We start from the raw sequence: 21,570 nt of genomic DNA on the forward strand, positions 1-21,570 counted from the left end.
CGGGAATTGAACCCTGGTCCCGGGCTGACCTCTGCTTCCAGGTCTGCCTCCTCTAACCAGTGAGCCACACTTCTCCACTGAATGAGACATGCTATGGCATGTAGGAGGCCCTTAAGTGGTGCCAATGTGGAGTCATGGAATTGGGAGTTGCCAGCATCCTGATGTGAGAGCACAAGCGCTTCAATGGAAGCTTTGAAGTCACTTTCCTGAATAAACATTTTAAGAAGAGAGCTGGTGCCAGGTTGTCTTTGTATTTTTTACAATATGTCTCTTGAAGTGTGATTGGTGCCCAGGGCGAATCCAAGTGCAATGGCATTCAGTGAAAGTTGGGATTCAAAGCTGTCAAGGTTTATGTCATTGAAAGAGGTTTTTACTGTTTCCGGTTTGTTGCTCTTGGAAAATACCACTCCAGTAAAAAAACAATATGCTTAGACTAATACAACGTTTCCAACTTTGTATGGGTGTTGGTCAGTGCAACACACATGCAAAGCTTGAGAAGTTTAGAGAAATAACATTTCTCTAACTTTGCTCCTCTCTCTAGTAGGCATACTTTTTTGCAGAAAGTCCTGTTTACCATTGTTAGTAGAATGGTCTTGCATCAAACAAACTGTGGATGATAGCATGAGAATCCACATCGGATACCCCCTTCATGCAAAATAAAGCAAAGCATCACAAAGCCCTACTTTATGGTATGTTTAGGTACCTCTCCAGCGCAAAACACGTTTTGTGCTAGAAAGTAAATAATAAATCAACATTTTGCAATTAATGGTTTGCTTGATTTTTGGGGACTTTGCACCAGCACAATGTTGATAAATATGGCCAAAGATGTCAAAAAGACAGGAGACATGGTTTTCAAAATTAAGAGCTGACTTTTATTGCTTATATTAAGAATGATTCTGTTTACTGCATGATTCTGTAGCTAACAATGCGGATATGACACAGCTTGAATTTCACATCGTACAGAGGTCTCTTCTAGCTCAAAGAGATACATCATTGATGTAGTTTGTGTTCTGCATACTTATGTAGGTGCTGGCAGAGTGGAAACAGAAGCATGATGAAGCACAGGCTGAGCTTGAAGCAGCTCTGAAGGAGTCAAGATCACTGAGTACTGAGGTCTTTAAAATAAAAAATGCATACGAGGAATCATTGGACAATCTTGAGACTCTGAAGAGAGAAAACAAAAACCTCCAACGTAAGTACTGACTGCATTCCAAATTTGCATTCCAAAGTCAAATGCTTGATATGTCTTTTGATTTAGACCCACTGTGTCCATTGATACCGTTTGTGATTTTGTTTGGAAGATGCAATTTTCCAATTTTTTTTATTTGGTATTGTGTTTCAAGAACACCTTCAGAATATGGTGTGGTGCCAGAACATCATAAACATAATATTGCCAGATAGAAGTATTGCCTCCTAAATAAACATTTACACCCAATGGGACACAATGTTTGTGAACATTATGTGTGGAATTATATTCCTGTCAGACAATATTTCTCCTAGCAATATTCTGCCTTACAACCTAGAATATTGTCAAAATACAAATTAATCATGATTCTTTGGAAACTACCAATGCGTGTCACTCTTTGGGAATCTGAGTCCATCTCATTGATGTGTCCCTAGTCATCATTCCGCAGTCAGTTACACTTTCCTCTAAGATCCAACACTAATCTCTGTTTTTGTCTCTAAACCTTGACATGTGCCAGGTCCCTCTCCAAACCCAGTAGATCAATTATCACTCTACCCCTGGACCTGCTGTTTTAACCCTTCCCCTCATCCTACCTGTTAGAAGCGGCTGTCTCTAGTTGGCAGAGGTATACACTTCTGACAAATAGGGACACACCTTTTCTAGTCAGGGCAAGGGGATCACACACTTAGATAACCCCTGCTCACCCCCTTGGTAGCTTGGCAAAGCAGACAGGCTTATCTCAGAGGCAGTGCGTTAAGCATTTATGACCACATACAGTAATAAAGTGAATACACTACAAATGGACACGACACAGTAGTATTATAAAAATAAGGATTTTTATATAAGGCTTAGCACAAGACCAAATAACGACAAAAATATACCACAGTCTTAATAAATACTCTTGGAAGGAAAAATAATAGTTCAAGCACGGTTTCTTCTTAGCACAAAGTCTTTAGTTACAAAAGCAACTCTTCTTCTTTAAAACACAGTTCTTGGCAACAATGTAACCCACACGGGAGTCACACGACGTCGAGGCAAAGTTAATCCAAAGGTTCGGCGTCGACCGCGAGGAGCGCTACGTCGAGCCCGGAGTCGCACAGACCCCAACAACACAGTACCTTGGAAAAGTGAAGCACTCGATGATCAGCGGCGTCGAGATGTCCGGCGTCGCGTCTTCGGCGTCGATCGGGCCTCGGAGTCGGGGCGATCTGCAGCGGCGTCGACCGAACTCAGGCGGAGCAGCGCTCACGGGATGAAGCAGGATACGGCGTTGTCTATGTCGATGTTGCAAGAGTGAGCAGCGCACACGGCGTCGAGAGGGCTCGGCATCGATGCGATCAGCGGCGGCGTCGACACAGGGTCACTTGGAGCTGGAGCCGAACTCGCTACTCACTGGCGTCGCTACTGGCGTCGATCGGGCCCGGCGGCCGGCGTCGAAGGTGCGGGACACTGGAGCCGTTACTCACGATGTCGAGCTGAATTCGGCGGCGTCCGTCGGCGTCGAGATTGCTGGATTCTTCAGAGGTGCTGGATTTTCAGGTTCCAGCAACAAGCACTTTCAGCAAATAAATGAAATCCTTTGACCCTGTGACTTCAACAGGAGGCTGGCACTTCTTCCAGCCCTTGGAGATTTTCTTAGCAAGTTTGAGAGTACATACTCAGTTCCTCTCTCCTGGTTCCTTGGCAAAAATAAAGAAGCAACTGCAGGATTCCCCCAACAAACAGCACTCTGGCAGAAGGGGTAGACAGTCCTTGGATCAGCAGGCTTCTTGTCCTTGGTTCAGGTTTCCTTGTCAGAAGTGATCTGAATTCTTGGTTCAGGGGTCCTTCTCTTATACCCCTTTTTGGCTTTGATCCCTTTGTCCATGCAGGGGAATTTCCCCCCATCTTGGGTTTGTTGTGGGTGTTGCCAGGCCTAGGCACCTGGCCTATTCACTGTGCAGGGCAGAGTCCTCAGCCGCCCAGCAGGAGCGGAGCCAGCATTGTTACTGGCAGGGGCAGGGCCATCAGTTGCCCGGCAGGAGGTGGGGCCAGGAAAGTCCCTGGCAGGCACAGAGTCATCAGTCGCCTGGCAGGGGGGCGGAGCCAGCATTGTATCAGGCAGGGGAGGCTATCAGGAGCTACTCTTCCCCTACTCCCAATGCAAATGCCCCACTCATCCCACACTGACTCATTCAGACCTCTGGAGCCACCCAGCTCCTGTCACACGCACACCAGAACCAGCAGAGACCGGTAGACAGTTAGACAAGAAAATAGCTACTTTCTAAAAGTGCTATTTTCAAACACAGAGTCCAAAAACCATCCACACAAACGGATGCATTATTAAACCCTGAGTTCAGGGATACCAAACTCGACATTGCACCATGCTCCCCGAGCCCGCTAGGATTATAGCATTAATAATCCTGGCAGCCCATTCTAACTGATGGAGAGCAGGTTACCTTACAATAGTGAAAAACGAATATGGCTGTAATTCACTATTAGGACATGCCAACCTTGTCAGGCTTGTCCTACCTTATGCTTACAATGCACCCTGCCCTTGGGCCTACCATAGGGGTGACTAACATGAAGTTAAGGGAAGGTTTAGGGACTGGCAAGTAGGTGTACTTGCGCAGTCTGCGTGACAGTACCAGACTGCACGTGGTCTAGCAATGGCAGACCTGTAGACATACTTTTACTAGGCCGCTTCTGTGGGTGGCACAACACGTGCTGCAAGCCCACTAGCACCAGGCCATCGAGCCTCCAGACGGGAACCCATTGCGGCCCCACTACGAGCACATCACGGCTCGCACGGATAAGGCCCACGCTATTGAGCGCCATGCGGAGATTACAAACCGCATATTACGGTTAAACTTCCATTTGAAGTTCCCCGTCGAGCCCACGCTAGATGCTAGGCTTCAAGGGTCTGAATTGAACCGACCCAACTGGGTTTATATCCACACATTCTCTGACGCCGCTCAACTACGAAGCGGACACGGCATCAGCTATACCGGAAGCCTATTGCTCATTTGAAGTGTCTCCAGCCACTCCCGGCCAACCTTGCCTCGTTTGTGGCTCACTCGACCAATCAGGCAAAGTCAATTATAGTCCTGAAGATGATCCCACTATACTTTAGGAGATAGGGATCGAAACGTTCGTCGACTGTTTTGCAGTACTGCTTGTTTTATGATTCATAATTCTCACGGCAGCTACTGTGGGTTTGTGCTTATTTAAAAATGTGTTTGCATTGTATTACAAGCCACCCTGCTCTCCTTGTTTGCCTGTAAACTCCTTTTCTTTTTCCCTTGTATTGTTTTCTTCTGACTAGGTACAGGCTTGTGCCCAGTTACTAATGTGCGACTTGTCTCGCCTTATTCTGCCTATACTAAAAATTGCTTTCAAAATAAATGCTTCTCGGTCCGGCTGGACATTGAAGAAGAAAAACACAGCCTTTATCTCGAGCCTGTGTAAATTATTTCTCTAAGTATTACTCAAAAACCTAGGACCTTTGTTAAACAAAAATAGCAAGCCCACTAGCAGCATTTGTATTTACAAGCCCTGGCACTCCTGGTGCACTCTACTAGGGACTGACAGTAAACCAAATAAGCCAAACATGGAAGTCAATCAATACAGCAATTTCACATAGGGAGCACTTGCACTGTGGCACTGATCAGCAGTGGCACAGTGCCCAAAGCAATATACCAGCAAAAACATCGTAAACAGAGGAGGCAAACAGAAAAAATGGAGGAGAGACTCATGCCAATGATGTCAGGTCTAACACGTGTCCCCTCCAGCTGAAATGTGGGGAGAACTACCCTTACCCTAGGGAGTCCTCATCACTAAGGCGGAAAAATCTGGACAGACCATCAGCATTGGCGTGATCTGTGCCAGGGCGGTGTTCCACCGTGAAGTCCATCCCCTGTAGGGAAATGGACCACCTCAACAGCTTTGGATTCTCACCCCTCATCTGCATCAACCATCTGAGGGGCCTGTGGTCTGTCTGAACCCGGAAGTGAGTCCCAAACAGGTAGGGTCTTAGCTTCTTCAGCGCCCAGACCACAGAAAATGCTTCTCTCTCTATCGCACTCCACCTCTGTTCCCTGGGAAGTAACCTCCTACTAATGAAGGCTAAAGGTAAGTCTCGGCCCTCTTCATTCACCTGAGCTAGAACAGCCCCCATGCCATGCTCTGAAGCGTCCGTCTGGACAACAAATTCTTTAGAAAAGTCGGGTGCCTGGAGTATGGGTGCTGTGCACATTGCCGTTTTCAGGGTGTCAAAGGCCGTCTGACAGGCGTCAGTCCAGATCACAAGTCTTGGCTGCTTCCTGGAAGTCAGCAAAGTCAAGGGGTGCACAATGTTACCATAATCCTTGACGAACCTCCTGTAATAACCCGTGAGACCCAAGAAGGCTCTCACCTGAGTCTGGGTTTTGGGCGGTGCCCATGCCAGGATGGTATCAATCTTGGGTTGCAGGGGGGCCACCTTGCCACTCCCTACTTGGTGCCCCAAGTACACCACTGAACCCTGCCCAATCTGGCACTTACTGGCTTTGATTGTGAGGCCTGCTCTGCGCAGGGCCAACAACACTTCCTGGAGGTGGCGCAAGTGTTCCTCCCAGCTGGCGCTGAACACTGCGATGTCGTCCAGGTAGGCGGCACTGAAATCCTCCAGTCCAGCCAAGACCTGGTTGACCAACCTCTGGAAGGTGGCAGGGGCATTCTTCATCCCAAAGGGCATAACCCGGAACTGGTAGTGCCCATCTGGTGTGGAGAATGCTGACCTCTCTTTTGCCCCATCAGTCAAGGCGATCTGCCAGTACCCAGACGTCAGATCAAACGTACTAAGGTACCGGGCAGCCCCCAACCGATCTATGAGCTCATCAGCTCTGGGGATGGGGTGCGCGTCAGTCTTGGTGACTGAATTGAGTCCTTGGTAATCCACACAGAACCGAAGTTCTGGTGAAGCACCAGGCGCTGCAGCCTTTGGGACCAAGATCACTGGGCTGGCCCAAGGACTGCTAGAGGACTCAACCACCCCTAAGGCAAACATTTTGGAGACCTCCTCCTTGATGTATGCTCTGACCTTGTCAGTCACTCTGTAAGCCTTGTGCTTCACAGGAGTGCTGTCCCCAGTGTCCACATCATGGACACACCACTGAGTGACACCAGGAATCAAGGAAAACAGATCAGGGAATTGTCCCAACAATTGTCGACAATCCTGCTGCTGTTCAGGGGTCAGTGTGTCAGAGAGGACAACACCATCCACTGACCCATCTTGCTCTTTTGCATACAGGAGGTCAGGAAGAGGCTCACTCTCCTCCTCTATTCCAGCATCTGTAGCTAGGAGCATGCCCACTTCGGACCTTTCTAAGTGGGGCTTCAAACGGTTGACATGCAGGACCCGCAAGGGGTTCCTGGGAGACTTCAAGTCCACCATGTAGGTGACATCGCTCTTTTTCTCCACAACCTTAAATGGTCCAGTCCATCTGTCCTTGAGCGCACAAGGTTCCACAGGGGACATGACCCAAACTTTCTGTCCAGGCTGAAGCTCCACCAGAGTGGCATTCCGGTCGTACCACCGCTTCATCTCTTCCTGGCTGGCCTCCAGATTTGCCTGAGCAAGATCTCTGAAGCGCCTAGTCTGGTTCCTAAAGGCCAGCATGTAACTGTATACATCCTGGGGAGGTTTCCGGGGAGATTGCTCCCAGCCTTCTTTGACCAGACTCAAAGGTCCTCTTACCGGGTGTCCATACAAAAGCTCAAAGGGGCTGAACCCTAGAGACTTCTGTGGCACCTCACGGTAAGCAAACAGCAGGCATGGCAAGAGGACGTCCCATTTACGCCTCATTGGTTCTTCAAGACCCATAATCATGCCTTTAAGGTATGGTTGAATCTTTCAACCAACCCATTACCTTGAGGGTGGTAAGGAGTGGTGAACTTGTAGGTTACCCCACACTCCTTCCACAGAGAGTTCATATAGTTGGAAATGAAGTTGGTGCCCCGGTCTGACACCACCTCTCTGGGGGCCGTCACTGTTCTGAGAGGGATGGCTTCCGGGTACCGTGTGGCATGGTCCACCAAGACCAGGATGAACCTGTTGCCCAGGGCTGTCTTGGGGTCCAGGGGCCCAACAATGTCAATCCCCACCCGGTCAAAGGGGGTACTGACCACGGGAAAAGGTTGGAGGGGAGCCTTCTGCTTCCGCCCGCTTTTCCCACTTGCCTGGCAAGTTTGACAGGTCTTGCAATGGATATCTGTATCCCTTCGCATCTGAGGCCAATAAAAATGGGTGACAAGCCTGTCATAGGTCTTGTCCTGCCCCAGATGTCCAGCTAGAGGAACGTCATGAGCCAAACCCAGTAGGAAGGCTCTGAAGCGCTGGGGTACCACCAGCACACGGGCTGACCCAGGCTCAGCAGCCTTAGGCTCGCTATACAGGAGATCGTTCTCCCAGTAGACCAAATGTGATCCTGACTGATCACCTGTTGTCTGGGCTGAGGCCTGCTGCCTCATACCCACAAGAGAAGGGCACACTTTCTGTTCTGCACAAAATTCTTCCCTGGAGGGACCACCATCCTGCTGCCAGTGGATCAGCTCGGGCAGGTCTCCCAGTTCAGCAACTTGTTCACCTGTGGGTTCCAGGGCATACCCCTCAAGGTCTGCCTCCTCCTGGACCACGGGAACTACGGGGGACGGTTTCCCGCGCCCCCTGCCTCTTCTCTTCACAGCTGGGTCCTGGGCCATACTTTCAGGCTCCAGAACCCCATCAACACCCTTACTTGCTGTCATGGATCGAGTGGTTGCACACACCCACTCTGGCACACCCAACATTTTCAAATGTGTCTCCCTCTCCACCTTAGCCCAAGGGGAGTCTTCCAAATCATTGCCCAGGAGACAATCAACAGGCATGGCGGGCCTTACGGCAACTTGAAGAGGACCTGAAACTCCCCCCTATTCAAAGGAAACTTGAGCTACCTCACGCTCTCTCTGGGAGTTGTCAGCAGCTATCACAGGGTAGAATGCGTGGGGAACAACCTGCTCTCTGGACACCAAGTGACACTTGACAGCTGTCACACTCACTCCGGTGTCTCTGAGAGCTTCCACTCTATGGCCATTAATGGTCACCCACTGCCTATATTTCTTAGTGTTACTAGGCAGAGGGGGTGGAGGGACCATTTCCATGTCTCCTAAAGAGACCAGGGACATCTCTGCGGGACCCTCCCCACCATGGGCAACTATCTCCTCCCCTCCCAGGGCTACACTCGCCAGCTTACGGGGTGGTGCACTGGAGTTCTTCAAGGGACACTGAGGATCATAAAAACGGTGTCCCACCTGCTTACAAGCGAAGCAGGTCATTGGGCCCCTATGACCAGGTTTACCTGGCGGGGCCTCTGATTTCTTCACAGGGGGAGGCTGGGAACCCTTCTCTTGGTTCCCTTGGGGATTACTTTGGGGCCCTTTCTGGAACTCCCTCTGTTTACCCTTGTCCCCCCCACTCTTCTGCTGGGGACCCTGCCCACCTTTGGCTGAGTCTCCCACTGGACCCTTGTTGACCCTGGTACTGACCCAGCGGTCCGCCTCCTCAGCAAGTTTTCTAGGGTTAGATATCTTGCTATCAATAAGGTGCTGGCGCAGCTCTGGAAAACAGTTATTAGACAAGTGCTCCTAAGCAAACAAATCATAAAGAGCATCATAACTTTCCACTTTGCTGCCCTTTACCCAACCATCCATGGCTCTGCAAAAAAATGACACATATTCAACCCACGTAGTACCAGGCAACTTCTTACATTCTCTAAAGGCCTGTCTGTACTTCGCTGGGGTTAGGCCATACCTTAACATTAAAGCATCTTTCATATGAGTATAAGACATCCTATCCTCAACAGGCATGTCTAACAGGGTATCTCTTCCCTCATTCACAAAGCGACCCCACAACCCCGCTCCCCAATCCTTCTCAGGGACCCGGTGGGCCAACAATGCTAACTCATATGCTTTAAACCATTGACCAATATCCTCATTCTTCTGAAAATCTTTGATCACATCTTTGGGAAAATAAAACCTACTTTCTGCAGGCACAGATGGGATACTGCCACCAGAGGGATTCAATTCTAACTCTTTAGCTTTGAGCTCCAACTCCCTCAACCTGGTATCACGCTCCAAAGCTAACTTCTCTCTTTCAAACTCCAACCTTTTGATCTCCAGATCAGCTTCTCTCCTGCCTCTTGCATTCTCTATCTCCAACTGCCCATTTATCTTAAGTTTTGCCATTTTCATGTGGTATGCTCGCTCCTTCGCCCTTTCTTCTCTTTCTTCAGGAGAAAGACCTTTGGAGGAAACACTGCTGCCAGGAGGGGATGTGGGCCCATTCACTGGCACCTCCTCCTCCCCTTCCCCTGTCGGTACCACCACCGGATCAGAGGGATCTCTGGCCTCTAACCAGGCCTGCAATGCTTTGAGATAATCTGGTCTCCTTGAAATGCCTGTGGTAGGAACTTTAAACTGCTTTCAAAAGGCTTTCAGCTTTCTTACTGGATAGTCGTTGATCTTACTCCTATCAAATTCCTCCACAACAACAGGGGTAGTGACTCCGGCATCACTCATGGTCAAAACTGGCAGTTTCAAAAATCAAGCTTCAGGAAATTGGAGAACAAAAATAGGATATCCAACCAAAACAGATTGTGGCTGCGCTATGGTCTGCTTTCACTATGTAGCGCACACTAATCACTGCACATGGGTCATAAATGCAAAGTTCAAATCCTCACCGCTGACCCACCAATGTTAGAAGCGGCTGTCTCTAGTTGGCAGAGGTATACACTTCTGACAAATAGGGACACACCTTTTCTAGTCAGGGCAAGGGGATCACACACTTAGATAACCCCTGCTCACCCCCTTGGTAGCTTGGCAAAGCAGACAGGCTTATCTCAGAGGCAGTGCGTTAAGCATTTATGACCACATACAGTAATAAAGTGAATACACTACAAATGGACACGACACAGTAGTATTATAAAAATAAGGATTTATATAAGGCTTAGCACAAGACCAAATAACGACAAAAATATACCACAGTCTTAATAAATACTCTTGGAAGGAAAAATAATAGTTCAAGCACGGTTTCTTCTTAGCACAAAGTCTTTAGTTACAAAAGCAACTCTTCTTCTTTAAAACACAGTTCTTGGCAACAATGTAACCCACACGGGAGTCACACGACGTCGAGGCAAAGTTAATCCAAAGGTTCGGCGTCGACCGCGAGGAGCGCTACGTCGAGCCCGGAGTCGCACAGACCCCAACAACACAGTACCTTGGAAAAGTGAAGCACTCGATGATCAGCGGCGTCGAGATGTCCGGCGTCGCGTCTTCGGCGTCGATCGGGCCTCGGAGTCGGGGCGATCTGCAGCGGCGTCGACCGAAGTCAGGCGGAGCAGCGCTCACGGGATGAAGCAGGATACGGCGTCGTCGATGGCGATGTTGCAAGAGTGAGCAGCGCTCACGGCGTCGAGAGGGCTCGGCGTCGATGCGATCAGCGGCGGCGTCGACACAGGGTCACTTGGAGCTGGAGCCGAACTCGCTACTCACTGGCGTCGCTACTGGCGTCGATCGGGCCCGGCGGCCGGCGTCGAAGGTGCGGGACACTGGAGCCGTTACTCACGATGTCGAGCTGAATTCGGCGGCGTCCGTCGGCGTCGAGATTGCTGGATTCTTCAGAGGTGCTGGATTTTCAGGTTCCAGCAACAAGCACTTTCAGCAAATAAATGAAGTCCTTTGACCCTGTGACTTCAACAGGAGGCTGGCACTTCTTCCAGCCCTTGGAGATTTTCTTAGCAAGTTTGAGAGTACACACTCAGTTCCTCTCTCCTGGTTCCTTGGCAAAAATAAAGAAGCAACTGCAGGATTCCCCCAACAAACAGCACTCTGGCAGAAGGGGTAGACAGTCCTTGGATCAGCAGGCTTCTTGTCCTTGGTTCAGGTTTCCTTGTCAGAAGTGATCTAAATTCTTGGTTCAGGGGTCCTTCTCTTATACCCCTTTTTGGCTTTGATCCCTTTGTCCATGCAGGGGAATTTCCCCCCATCTTGGGTTTGTTGTGGGTGTTGCCAGGCCTAGGCACCTGGCCTATTCACTGTGCAGGGCAGAGTCCTCAGCCGCCCAGCAGGAGCGGAGCCAGCATTGTTACTGGCAGGGGCAGGGCCATCAGTTGCCCGGCAGGAGGTGGGGCCAGGAAAGTCCCTGGCAGGCACAGAGTCATCAGTCGCCTGGCAGGGGGGCGGAGCCAGCATTACATCAGGCAGCGCAGGCTATCAGGAGCTACTCTTCCCCTACTCTCAATGCAAATGCCCCACTCATCCCACACTGACTCATTCAGACCTCTGGAGCCACCCAGCTCCTGTCACACGCACACCAGAACCAGCAGAGACCGGTAGACAGTTAGACAAGAAAATAGCTACTTTCTAAAAGTGCTATTTTCAAACACAGAGTCCAAAAACCATCCACACAAACGGATGCATTATTAAACCCTGAGTTCAGGGATACCAAACTCGACATTGCACCATGCTCCCCGAGCCCGCTAGGATTATAGCATTAATAATCCTGGCAGCCCATTCTAACTGATGGAGAGCAGGTTACCTTACAATAGTGAAAAACGAATATGGCTGTAATTCACTATTAGGACATGCCAACCTTGTCAGGCTTGTCCTACCTTATGCTTACAATGCACCCTGCCCTTGGGCCTACTATAGGGGTGACTAACATGAAGTTAAGGGAAGGTTTAGGGACTGGCAAGTAGGTGTACTTGCGCAGTCTGCGTGACAGTACCAGACTGCACGTGGTCTAGCAATGGCAGACCTGTAGACATACTTTTACTAGGCCGCTTCTGTGGGTGGCACAACACGTGCTGCAAGCCCACTAGCAGCATTTGTATTTACAAGCCCTGGCACTCCTGGTGCACTCTACTAGGGACTGACAGTAAACCAAATAAGCCAAACATGGAAGTCAATCAATACAGCAATTTCACATAGGGAGCACTTGCACTGTGGCACTGATCAGCAGTGGCACAGTGCCCAAAGCAATATACCTGCAAAAACATCGTAAACAGAGGAGGCAAACAGAAAAAATGGAGGAGAGACTCATGCCAATGATGTCAGGTCTAACACTACCTATACCCAAGGGAGCTGGTTACTAGATTTACATTTATCATTCAATCATTGCCTCATGCCAAAATGTATCTTGTGAAATGAATGTGTGAATGAGGAGCTGTTTGGAGGAAGGAGTAATGGAATGCTGGGATTTGAATATTGAAAGAATAGGACAAAGTTATTGATTGTGAGGGTGCTCTCCATACTGAAATGGATATCATCCATAAGTTTAAGTGGTAAAATATTGCAATAAACAATGTATTTGTTTTACATGTAAAATGCTTTGTTCTAGCTACTATTAGGTCAATCTCTTAGAAATCAAAATTTTGCACTCAATGCATTATTATTTACAATTTTTAGTATTTTCACATAGAACAATATGTATGTTCTTGACTACGTATCTCACATCCACGGAGGAAAGATATTGCATCCTGTTTTGTAATCCCACTATGTAAATAAACGTTCTGCCTCACCAAAGAACCATTGTTAGAAGCAAGGGTGTAGGAAAAAAAACCTTAATTTAGCTTTTAATTTTTTGTCCGTTGTGGTTGGCGTACTGTGAAGTTGCAAATTGTTCCATACATCTTGTCTTCATTTAAAAAACAAAAATAACTCTTAATATTGTGTGTTTTTTACTCAAATTACATATTTATTCGAATTTCAGAGGAGATTTCTGACTTAACGGAACAAATTGCTGAAGGTGGAAAGAGTATTCATGAATTGGAAAAATCCAAGAAACAACTTGAACAGGAGAAAAGTGAACTTCATTCAGCACTGGAAGAAGCAGAGGTATGTATGAGATTACCTTACTGTTCTACCAGGGCATTATGATCTATTTTTGGAAAATTAGGTAAATATAAATTAATAATGTTCCGAATTGAAAATATAATATCAATCAAGTGATGCATTTACACACCTGCAGGCCTCACTGGAACATGAAGAAGCAAAGATCCTCCGTGTTCAGATGGAACTGAACCAGGTGAAATCTGATATCGATAGAAAGATTGCTGAGAAGGATGAAGAGATCGATCAAATTAAGAGGAGTAGTCAGAGGGCAATGGAATCCTTGCAAAGCACCCTAGACTCTGAGATCAGGAGTAGAAATGATGCCCTCAGGCTAAAGAAGAAGATGGAAGGCGATCTGAATGAGATGGAAATTCAGTTGGGACATGCAAACCGCCAGGCAGCTGAAGCTCAGAAACAGCTGAGGAACGTTCAAGGACAGCTTAAGGTACTGCTTTTTTATAGAGATGCTCGCTATTATTACTTCCAAGAATGTTAGTTCACATATGTTTACCACCCTTTGTTCACACTCAGGATGCCCAAATTCACCTGGATGATTCTCTTCGAAGCAATGAAGATTTGAAAGAACAAGTGGCCATGGTAGAGCGCAGAGGTAACCTGATGGCTGCAGAAATTGAGGAGATGAGAGCTGCTTTGGAACAGACTGAGCGTGGCCGCAAAGTAGCTGAACAGGAACTTCTCGATGTTACTGAGCGTGTGCAGCTCTTACACACTCAGGTATGCCATTTCAGAAGTGTTTCACAGCTTTTCATTCACTTCTCTCCACATCTTTCAATTTTTTCATCCAAAGCCTACAATTTAAAAATACTCTTTAAGGCATTTTGTGCTTTCCCTCACATAGTCCTTTAGATTCCAACATGTACTAGCACTAACTCCATGATAGTCAAACATCTTCTGCTTGATTAGTTATCCTGTTATAAAATCAAAATATTTGTTCTTGTCTGATCTTTTTTTATTGATATCTCCTTATTGCGGGGACTATTGGAGTAAGCTGTAAATCCACTACAAGCAATTGTAAATGGTTTTTTATGCTCTCTATTGCTAATTCTCACCTAGATTTATCAAGCACAATAAGGGATATGCTTAATTATTTGCCCTACTCTGCTTCTCTTAAGGTCCTAACTTGTGGTTTTAGTTTAGGTTCCTAAACCCAGTTCCAAATCGCTTGGTGTACTTATACATCGCTACAGATCTTTAACCCTTAAATGTCCTAAATTCTTAAGTTCATTATATTACCAGTTGTTATATGTGCATCTCCCAACTCCTATTATATACACTCTGCTAAAAAGTCGTTGACTTTCATGAGCTGTTTTGAGGCATTCTACTGATTTTAGTTTAATATATTTCTTTTGATATGCAAAATTGTGTTATCGATATTGTGGTGATTGTCTAAATTGCTGGCTTGTATGATGGGAAAAGCATGTCGATAAAATTAACTCATTTGATTTTTTTTAAAACTAAAGTAAAACATAAATGCTTTCAAAATGTTTAAAAACATCAGTATGAAAATGAAATCATTAAATATGTTTCAAATATTCTCAATAGAACACTAGCCTTATTAACACAAAGAAGAAAATGGAGACTGATAATGCTCAACTTCAGAGTGAAGTAGAAGAAGCAATCCAGGAGGCAAGAAATGCAGAAGAAAAAGCTAAAAAGGCAATCACAGATGTAAGTTGTGTCTTTTGTCCTAAGTTGTTGTTTATAGGGAACACAAACTGAATCCGTGTATAAGTCAATAATTTTAAGATATTAATTGACCAAATCGTATCATAAATTTTGAAATTAATCAAGATTACGATGTTTACTGAGGCTTTATTGAGATTCATTATTTCTTACTGTACCTAACTAGGCTGCAATGATGGCAGAGGAGCTCAAGAAGGAACAAGACACAAGCTCCCATCTAGAGAGAATGAAGAAGAACTTGGATCAGACCGTGAAAGACCTTCAACACCGACTGGATGAGGCTGAGCAATTGGCTCTAAAAGGTGGCAAAAAGCAGCTTCAGAAACTGGAAGCCAAGGTATGCATTAGAGTAGAAAATATTGGTGATTAAATGATGAGTAATTTCAACTATCTGCTACACATACCAAGTGGCAGCCCAATATTTTACAATGGGTACGGAGAACAATAATAGTGCACCAATTCATTCTGTCTTGTACTACTTTTATAAAATACAGACTTCATTCCGACCCAAGTGATGTTCAGTCATTATTTCCCCATACCGTGCCATCTCAGATCAGAAGTGTGGGCATTTGTATTGCAGTGATTAACTATGGTTTACACCTTGATAGCACTTCCATTTCCACTAAGGCAGTAACAGAGACTACATTAAGATGTTTGCACATTGGGACAATCTGGCTGCTTTAGATGCACATCTGTGTGCAGGCGGGAACAATTGCAATCATGGAGCAACTGAGGCACACAATGAACATTGAATAACTGAGGATATAAACCCAGTGATAGGACTAGACTTAGATCTTCCAGGATCTACACGGACTCTTACATAATATTCCAAGTATACAACTTGTTTAGTATAAAATGCAGCTTCAGTTGGAGCACACCCAGGCATACATATATGTAACAGCTCAAAGATTAAAAGGTCTTAGGAAAGTTAGAGGTTCAGGGTGTTAATTATTAATTTGCTACGAATGTATTCTGTGAACCTCATATTTTACTATTATGGATTCCCTCTATCCTACACCTTAACCCCTTCCGTGCTCATGATGAGCTGATCTCACCATGAGTCACGGTGCCGCTGTGCTCATGACGAGCTGAGCTCGTCATGACACGTGCGTCGCTCACACGCGGGGCTAATTCCCCCGCTGTGCTGAGCGTTCTATAGAAACGGGCGAGGTCATGACGAGCTCAGCTCGTCATGAGCACAGCGCCACCGTGCTGCGTGATGAGCTGAGTTCATCACGAGCACCGCGGTGCTGCGCGCGCCTCCCTCCCCCCAGCACAGCGGGGTAATTATCCCCGCAGGGAAGGGGTTAAGGCTAACACACACGACAACTGCACTGCTATCTATAGTAGCCATTAAAATGTCGCTTACAATCCTGAAATCATTTGCACTGTGAAGGAATTTCAAAAGAATTTCTAAGTAGTAGGTCTTATTATTCAACAACTCACTTCACATTCATCTAAGACATTAATAATCTGCTTTCCACATAGGTCATCAATATATTCTTCTCTGCCAAATTCAAATCACATCCCTCCTTTTGGGATCCATGCCAGAAACCTAGCTAGATGCCAATTGCAGCACATCCTCTGTGTTTGGTGCAACAGGTATACATAAATACAATAAATTGATATTTCATAACAAGAATATTGTGTTACAGGTGCGGGAACTGGAGAATGAGCTAGAAGCAGAGCAGAAGCGTGGAACAGAATCTATTAAGGGAATGCGCAAGTACGAACGGCGACTTAAGGAGGTTACCTATCAGGTAAAACATAACATTCTTGGCCATGGGCAATTCTTCAGACTATAAACAGAGCACATAAGCAAGTTTCTTCTTAATGAATACTAACTCTTTTATTCATAGTCTGAAGAGGACAAGAAGAATGTCTTACGGCTCCAGGACTTGGTGGACAAGTTGCAGCTGAAGGTGAAAGCTTACAAGAGACAAGCAGAGGAAGCGGTACGTCATCTTTTCAAACAGCATTACAAACAAAAGTATCAGTGTCAAACTGCAAAAAAAATTAACTGGCCGTCAAGATCCACCCACTGCAATCCAGCACACTAAATTGCTTCAAGCACAACTTTAAATTGATTGTGGAAACTGGCGTAACTAAGGCACGAAAAACAGTCTATCAAGTTATGAATAAAGAAATGCTTGGATACAGATATAATGTGCGGCAGTAATTTATCAGTCATTTCACTAGGAAATGTTACAACTGGGCAATCTTGTTCTTCACAAAGGACCAGCGACATTGAAACTACTGCCACTTTTCGAAGCCCAAAATAACCTTTGTAGCCTTTTGAAATAATAAAAAACAAAAAGTGTATGAATTTGAGACCATCTTTCAGTGTGAGTAATTCTGGCCCTACTCCATTGTCAATTACAGATGTTATATTATGCATCAAACAGGTGAATACTGGACCAGTTTGAAATCCCTGCTGTTTGCTTGCAATTTTGACATCAATTTCTTTTTGCTTTATTATCCTAATCAATGAAGTTCACCTATCCATCCTGCATCACACTAATGTTACTTTTTCACATAGATAATTGATTGAACTTTTAAAAGTATCAGCTGAGTACTTTATTTTCATTTTATCAGTCATTTTAATTATTGTCAAATATTAGGACTTGGCTTTCCTTTAACTTATTTTAAACTTGAGAATACATAATTGCCTGAAACTGCAGTCCTAGATTGCACTAATGGGATGAAATATTCTAATTGTTTCAGGAAGAACAAGCCAACACCCACCTCTCCAGATTCAGAAAGACTCAGCATGAACTGGAGGAGGCTGCTGAGCGTGCAGACATCGTGGAGTCTCAGGTGAACAAGCTCAGAGTCAAGAGCCGAGACATTGGCAAGGTAAAAGTTGTTTTGTTTAACCTTCTATATAGTATCAAGAGTAATATAGTTGTGCTAATAGAGGTTCATGGCCTTTTAAGCTTGTTGGAGTTGGTTGGGATGGGGTTATTTGTTTACAAATATTGTGTACATTTCAGAATATCAAAAAATGACAGGTGACAAGAGGCTCAAGATTGCTTGTCCAGAGCACATACAATACAAGCATGTTCAAATTGTCTTAGTTTATTAATATAGCTGATCTTGTATTTTTGGTGGAAATTAAATTAATTCTCTGAATTTTAATCTCACTAATTAAAAGGTCAGCTGAACAACTTAACTAGATAGTAGCCTCTCTATGCAATGGTAGGTTAGAAGCATTTTTCCACAGAAATGTTGAATTACATTCATTAGTTTACAGCTTATACTCCTGTTCATTGAGGACGTATGCTCTTTAAATATTAATTATGTTCAATTGACCTGAGGGCTATGGTTCTGTAGCAAGACATTGCACTCTCGAAAATGGAGCAAAATGTCATTTCAATTTCATAGTTTATCATTGTGTCACTGAAAAATGAATATTGAGCCCAGGCCTGGGCAGAGTTCGTGGAGTTCTGCTGCGGGGAACTCTGTGAAGTTACAAAAAGCTCTGCGGAGTTCCGCAAGTGGCAGAGTGTGGTTCGTACTACCATTTGTGTGGATCTTCCTGCCACTCAGGTAGTAATTCTACCCGAGCAGCAGCTCGCGCTCGCCAACTTACCGTTGGTGACCATGAGCGGGGAAAAAACGTCACTGCACTACGCGGAGCAGAGTTTTCTGCACCACCGCCAGCTCCCGAGAGTGCGGAGTACAGAAAACCTCACGAAAAGAGCGGAGTTCACCGCCCAGGACTAATTGAGCCCTCTTATGAAAATATAGCTCACACAAATAAAATCAGCTAGCCAATAAACATATTTAATTAACTCTGAGTGTATGATATGCTCCTTTTTCAGATACTTTTTCCAATCTTTGTACAACCCTTTTACAAACACTGAAGAGAAACCTCCTTTACTTGGTAAATTTTTCATGACTGCTATATATTATTAGTACAGCAGTAAATGGGTTAAAAGAAATCATTATGCCAGTGTTTTACTGAATGTATTGTAGTCCTTGACCTATTAATTCTTATAACTGATGCGATGTCAATTTGAACTAATGGGATGGCCAGCCTTCCTTAGCAATGTGCAGCCCAATATATGAATCACATGTCCAAATCATTGTACACTTTTTTAATAATTGCGAACATGTTGATTATTTGTCAAAATGTAAAGTTTTGTAAAATTGGCGGACATCAGAAAAACAACATTGTTCTTTTTTTTACAGAAGGCTGAAGAATAAGGAGGTGTGACAGTCCAAAGCAGAGGATGATCATATAATATGACTAACTTTGTGATTGGCTATATACTGTACATATTGTACTATACACATATGTCTAGATGAAAATAAATTTTATGTGAACACAATATTTTTTGTTGAATATTTTGCCACTTCTGCATTGTACTGATGAATTAATACTTATATGTATACCTAAATTAATTTTACATCAGAATGGTTTAGTTGCAGTATGTTGCAGTGTAGAACTCAAATCAATGTGGTGAGGTTGCCCTTAGAATGATCACTAGTACACAGACTGTTTATACAGCCAACAGAGCCATCTAAGAAAACATCTTCAAAGACCGAATATATTCCTAACATAATGAGAAGGCAGAACCAATTTCAGATTAAAAATAGTATCTAAATACTCAGGGTGCCTTTTTTGTACTTTAGCTTTGGTCTGGATTTCTATTGGTTTTATGTGAAGATCACAATATTGTAAGACCAATGCAGTTTTGTATCCCAAATTTCTACATCTTGGGTGGACAAAATGTGTAAAAGAATGCAAGTCCCTTCACCATTTGCATATATATATATATATATATATACATATATATATATATATATATATAGATATTACTGTAAAGACTAATTTCAATGTTTACAAGTAGTCTTGTTTCATCAGCAAGTGTCTAGAAACTTAACAATGGGCATGGCTTTTTGAAAATGACAAATTAGTTGTCAAATTGCCACTCTGGAATTTCCAGCACAACATCAGCCAGCTTACTATGTTTATACTCTTGCCCACTAACCACATATATGCTGAAAGACTGGTAGATGCATGCAAGATGTCGTGCAGGAAAGGGTACTGCATGGCTCAATAACCATTGGGGTACGAAATAATGTGTACAGAGTACAGGCAATCTTTTTAGTGGAAGCACAATTTGCCCCAATTAAATCCTGGATGCAGGGGAACCCACATGTAGGTGGAACTTAAGCTCCTCTCAGTTGGATTCTAAAAGCTCTTTTTATGTTGATCACATAAGGTCAGGCTACAGTTGCACTGTCTAGCTAGACCTAAAATTCCATGTAGAATAGTGTAGCCCAGAACTCCCAAACACAAAACTGTCTTCTAAAGTCTACAGTTAATGACTGCCTTCCTCTCATCTGTGCAGCAGCCAGAGTAAAGCAAACACAGTAAATAATCTTGTTATGTAAGGCACGTTAATTGCATTATATTACCATGTGTGTGCCCCTGAAAATTCAAGCTGAGGCAGCTCGATAAATAAACAAAATGATCACAGCTGATGGAGGGCACACACTTTTTGTGCAAGCACACATCACAGCTGAATGGAGGGCACACAGTTTTTGTGGAATCACAAAACATCTGTTCAATTAAAACATGTACTCCTGATTACCAAAATGCGGCTGAAGTCTAAGACCTTCTCCTGGTAGTGCTTCATAAATCCCTTTTTTAGATTGATCACAAAGTCTGGCGACAGCGGCACTGTCATCTCAGACCTAAAAACTGTATTCAAGTTGTATGTATATAGTTACTTACTGAGTATCATCATCGTCTGCCATTTTAGACCAAAGTAGTCCACCAACTAAAAGCAACTTAGAAAGATACCTTACATTTTCTTTCAACTCAATACTCTATCCTCATGCTGTAATTTTCAAGAAATCTTTAAATACGCCCTTTGTTGCCAAGAACACATTGCCATATTTTTAAATCCTCCTCATACTCAACTCACACAAATGCATCTAAAGATCAATCTTCTCCAGCTTTTGGTCACTGTAATGAATGTGACTTCTCACCAATAAGCCACACCCAAACCCTGCACTCCCACTTTGGAGCCAATATACCACAGCACCTTTAAATACTACACTTTAAGCAGCACTCCCTTTAGGTGACTCAAGTTACCACTGCACCTATAAATATTACATGTTTGAGCAACACTCCCAAAAGACGAGGCAAAGACCCAGCACCCCCTTAAGGTGAGGTAAGAAAACAAATCCAGGTGCATTTAACAGACACACACAAGTTTATTAATGCAACATTTTAGAACGGTAGGCCAAATATATCAGTAAATGCAGATTCCCAAATATCAAGTGAACAATCAAATGTACAATTAGAATAAAATGCAGTATATACAAGTAGCAAAGAGTAGAAAATATATACAAAAAGAGAATGGTTAGGAACACCTCGCCGATTGAATTTACATCATCCTTGCCAACTCAAACTGGGCGAAGCCCATCACTAGCCTAGGAAGGAGTTCAATCAGGACTCAAGTTCCGTCACCTCCACAGCAATACGTCTATTCTGTAGTTAACTTCAACCTGGCCCCCGAAGGCCCCAGCTTAAATACCATTACTCAATGTGAGACGAATCTTCTAGAAAGCCTCGCCCCCTTCTCATTAGGAACTGGCTGTACCAGTCTGCATCATGGCCAAGACGGAGGCTGACCAAGCTCCCGTATTTTGACTTCGAGGCAGAGTTATACATTCTCACATCTTCCAGCCTCTATCTCAACGAAGCTCCAACCAGGCCTTCCAGAGTACATTAAACAAAAGCAATTGCTCAGAAAACAGAAAGACCTTGAATGTGA

The 21,570-nt window shown here is 44.7% G+C and overlaps 1 protein-coding gene across 1 annotated transcript in view; it reads left to right on the forward strand.

The window, feature by feature from the left end:
- LOC144770329 (myosin-4-like) overlaps positions 1-19,110 on the forward strand; it is a 62,239-nt gene extending 43,129 nt beyond the window's left edge. The window contains exons 31-40 of the mRNA XM_078654761.1: positions 1,027-1,192; positions 12,951-13,075; positions 13,209-13,517; positions 13,604-13,807; positions 14,636-14,761; positions 14,943-15,113; positions 16,432-16,536; positions 16,636-16,731; positions 17,501-17,632; positions 18,971-19,110. Coding sequence (XP_078510887.1) covers positions 1,027-1,192; positions 12,951-13,075; positions 13,209-13,517; positions 13,604-13,807; positions 14,636-14,761; positions 14,943-15,113; positions 16,432-16,536; positions 16,636-16,731; positions 17,501-17,632; positions 18,971-18,985 — 1,449 coding nt within the window. The 3' untranslated portion in view covers positions 18,986-19,110. The remainder of the gene's footprint in view (positions 1-1,026; positions 1,193-12,950; positions 13,076-13,208; positions 13,518-13,603; positions 13,808-14,635; positions 14,762-14,942; positions 15,114-16,431; positions 16,537-16,635; positions 16,732-17,500; positions 17,633-18,970) is intronic.
- Positions 19,111-21,570: the final 2,460 nt, after the last annotated feature.

Source organism: Lissotriton helveticus, chromosome 7 (genome assembly GCF_964261635.1).
Source record: "Lissotriton helveticus chromosome 7, aLisHel1.1, whole genome shotgun sequence".
In the NCBI taxonomy this organism is placed as follows: Eukaryota; Metazoa; Chordata; class Amphibia; order Caudata; family Salamandridae; genus Lissotriton; species Lissotriton helveticus.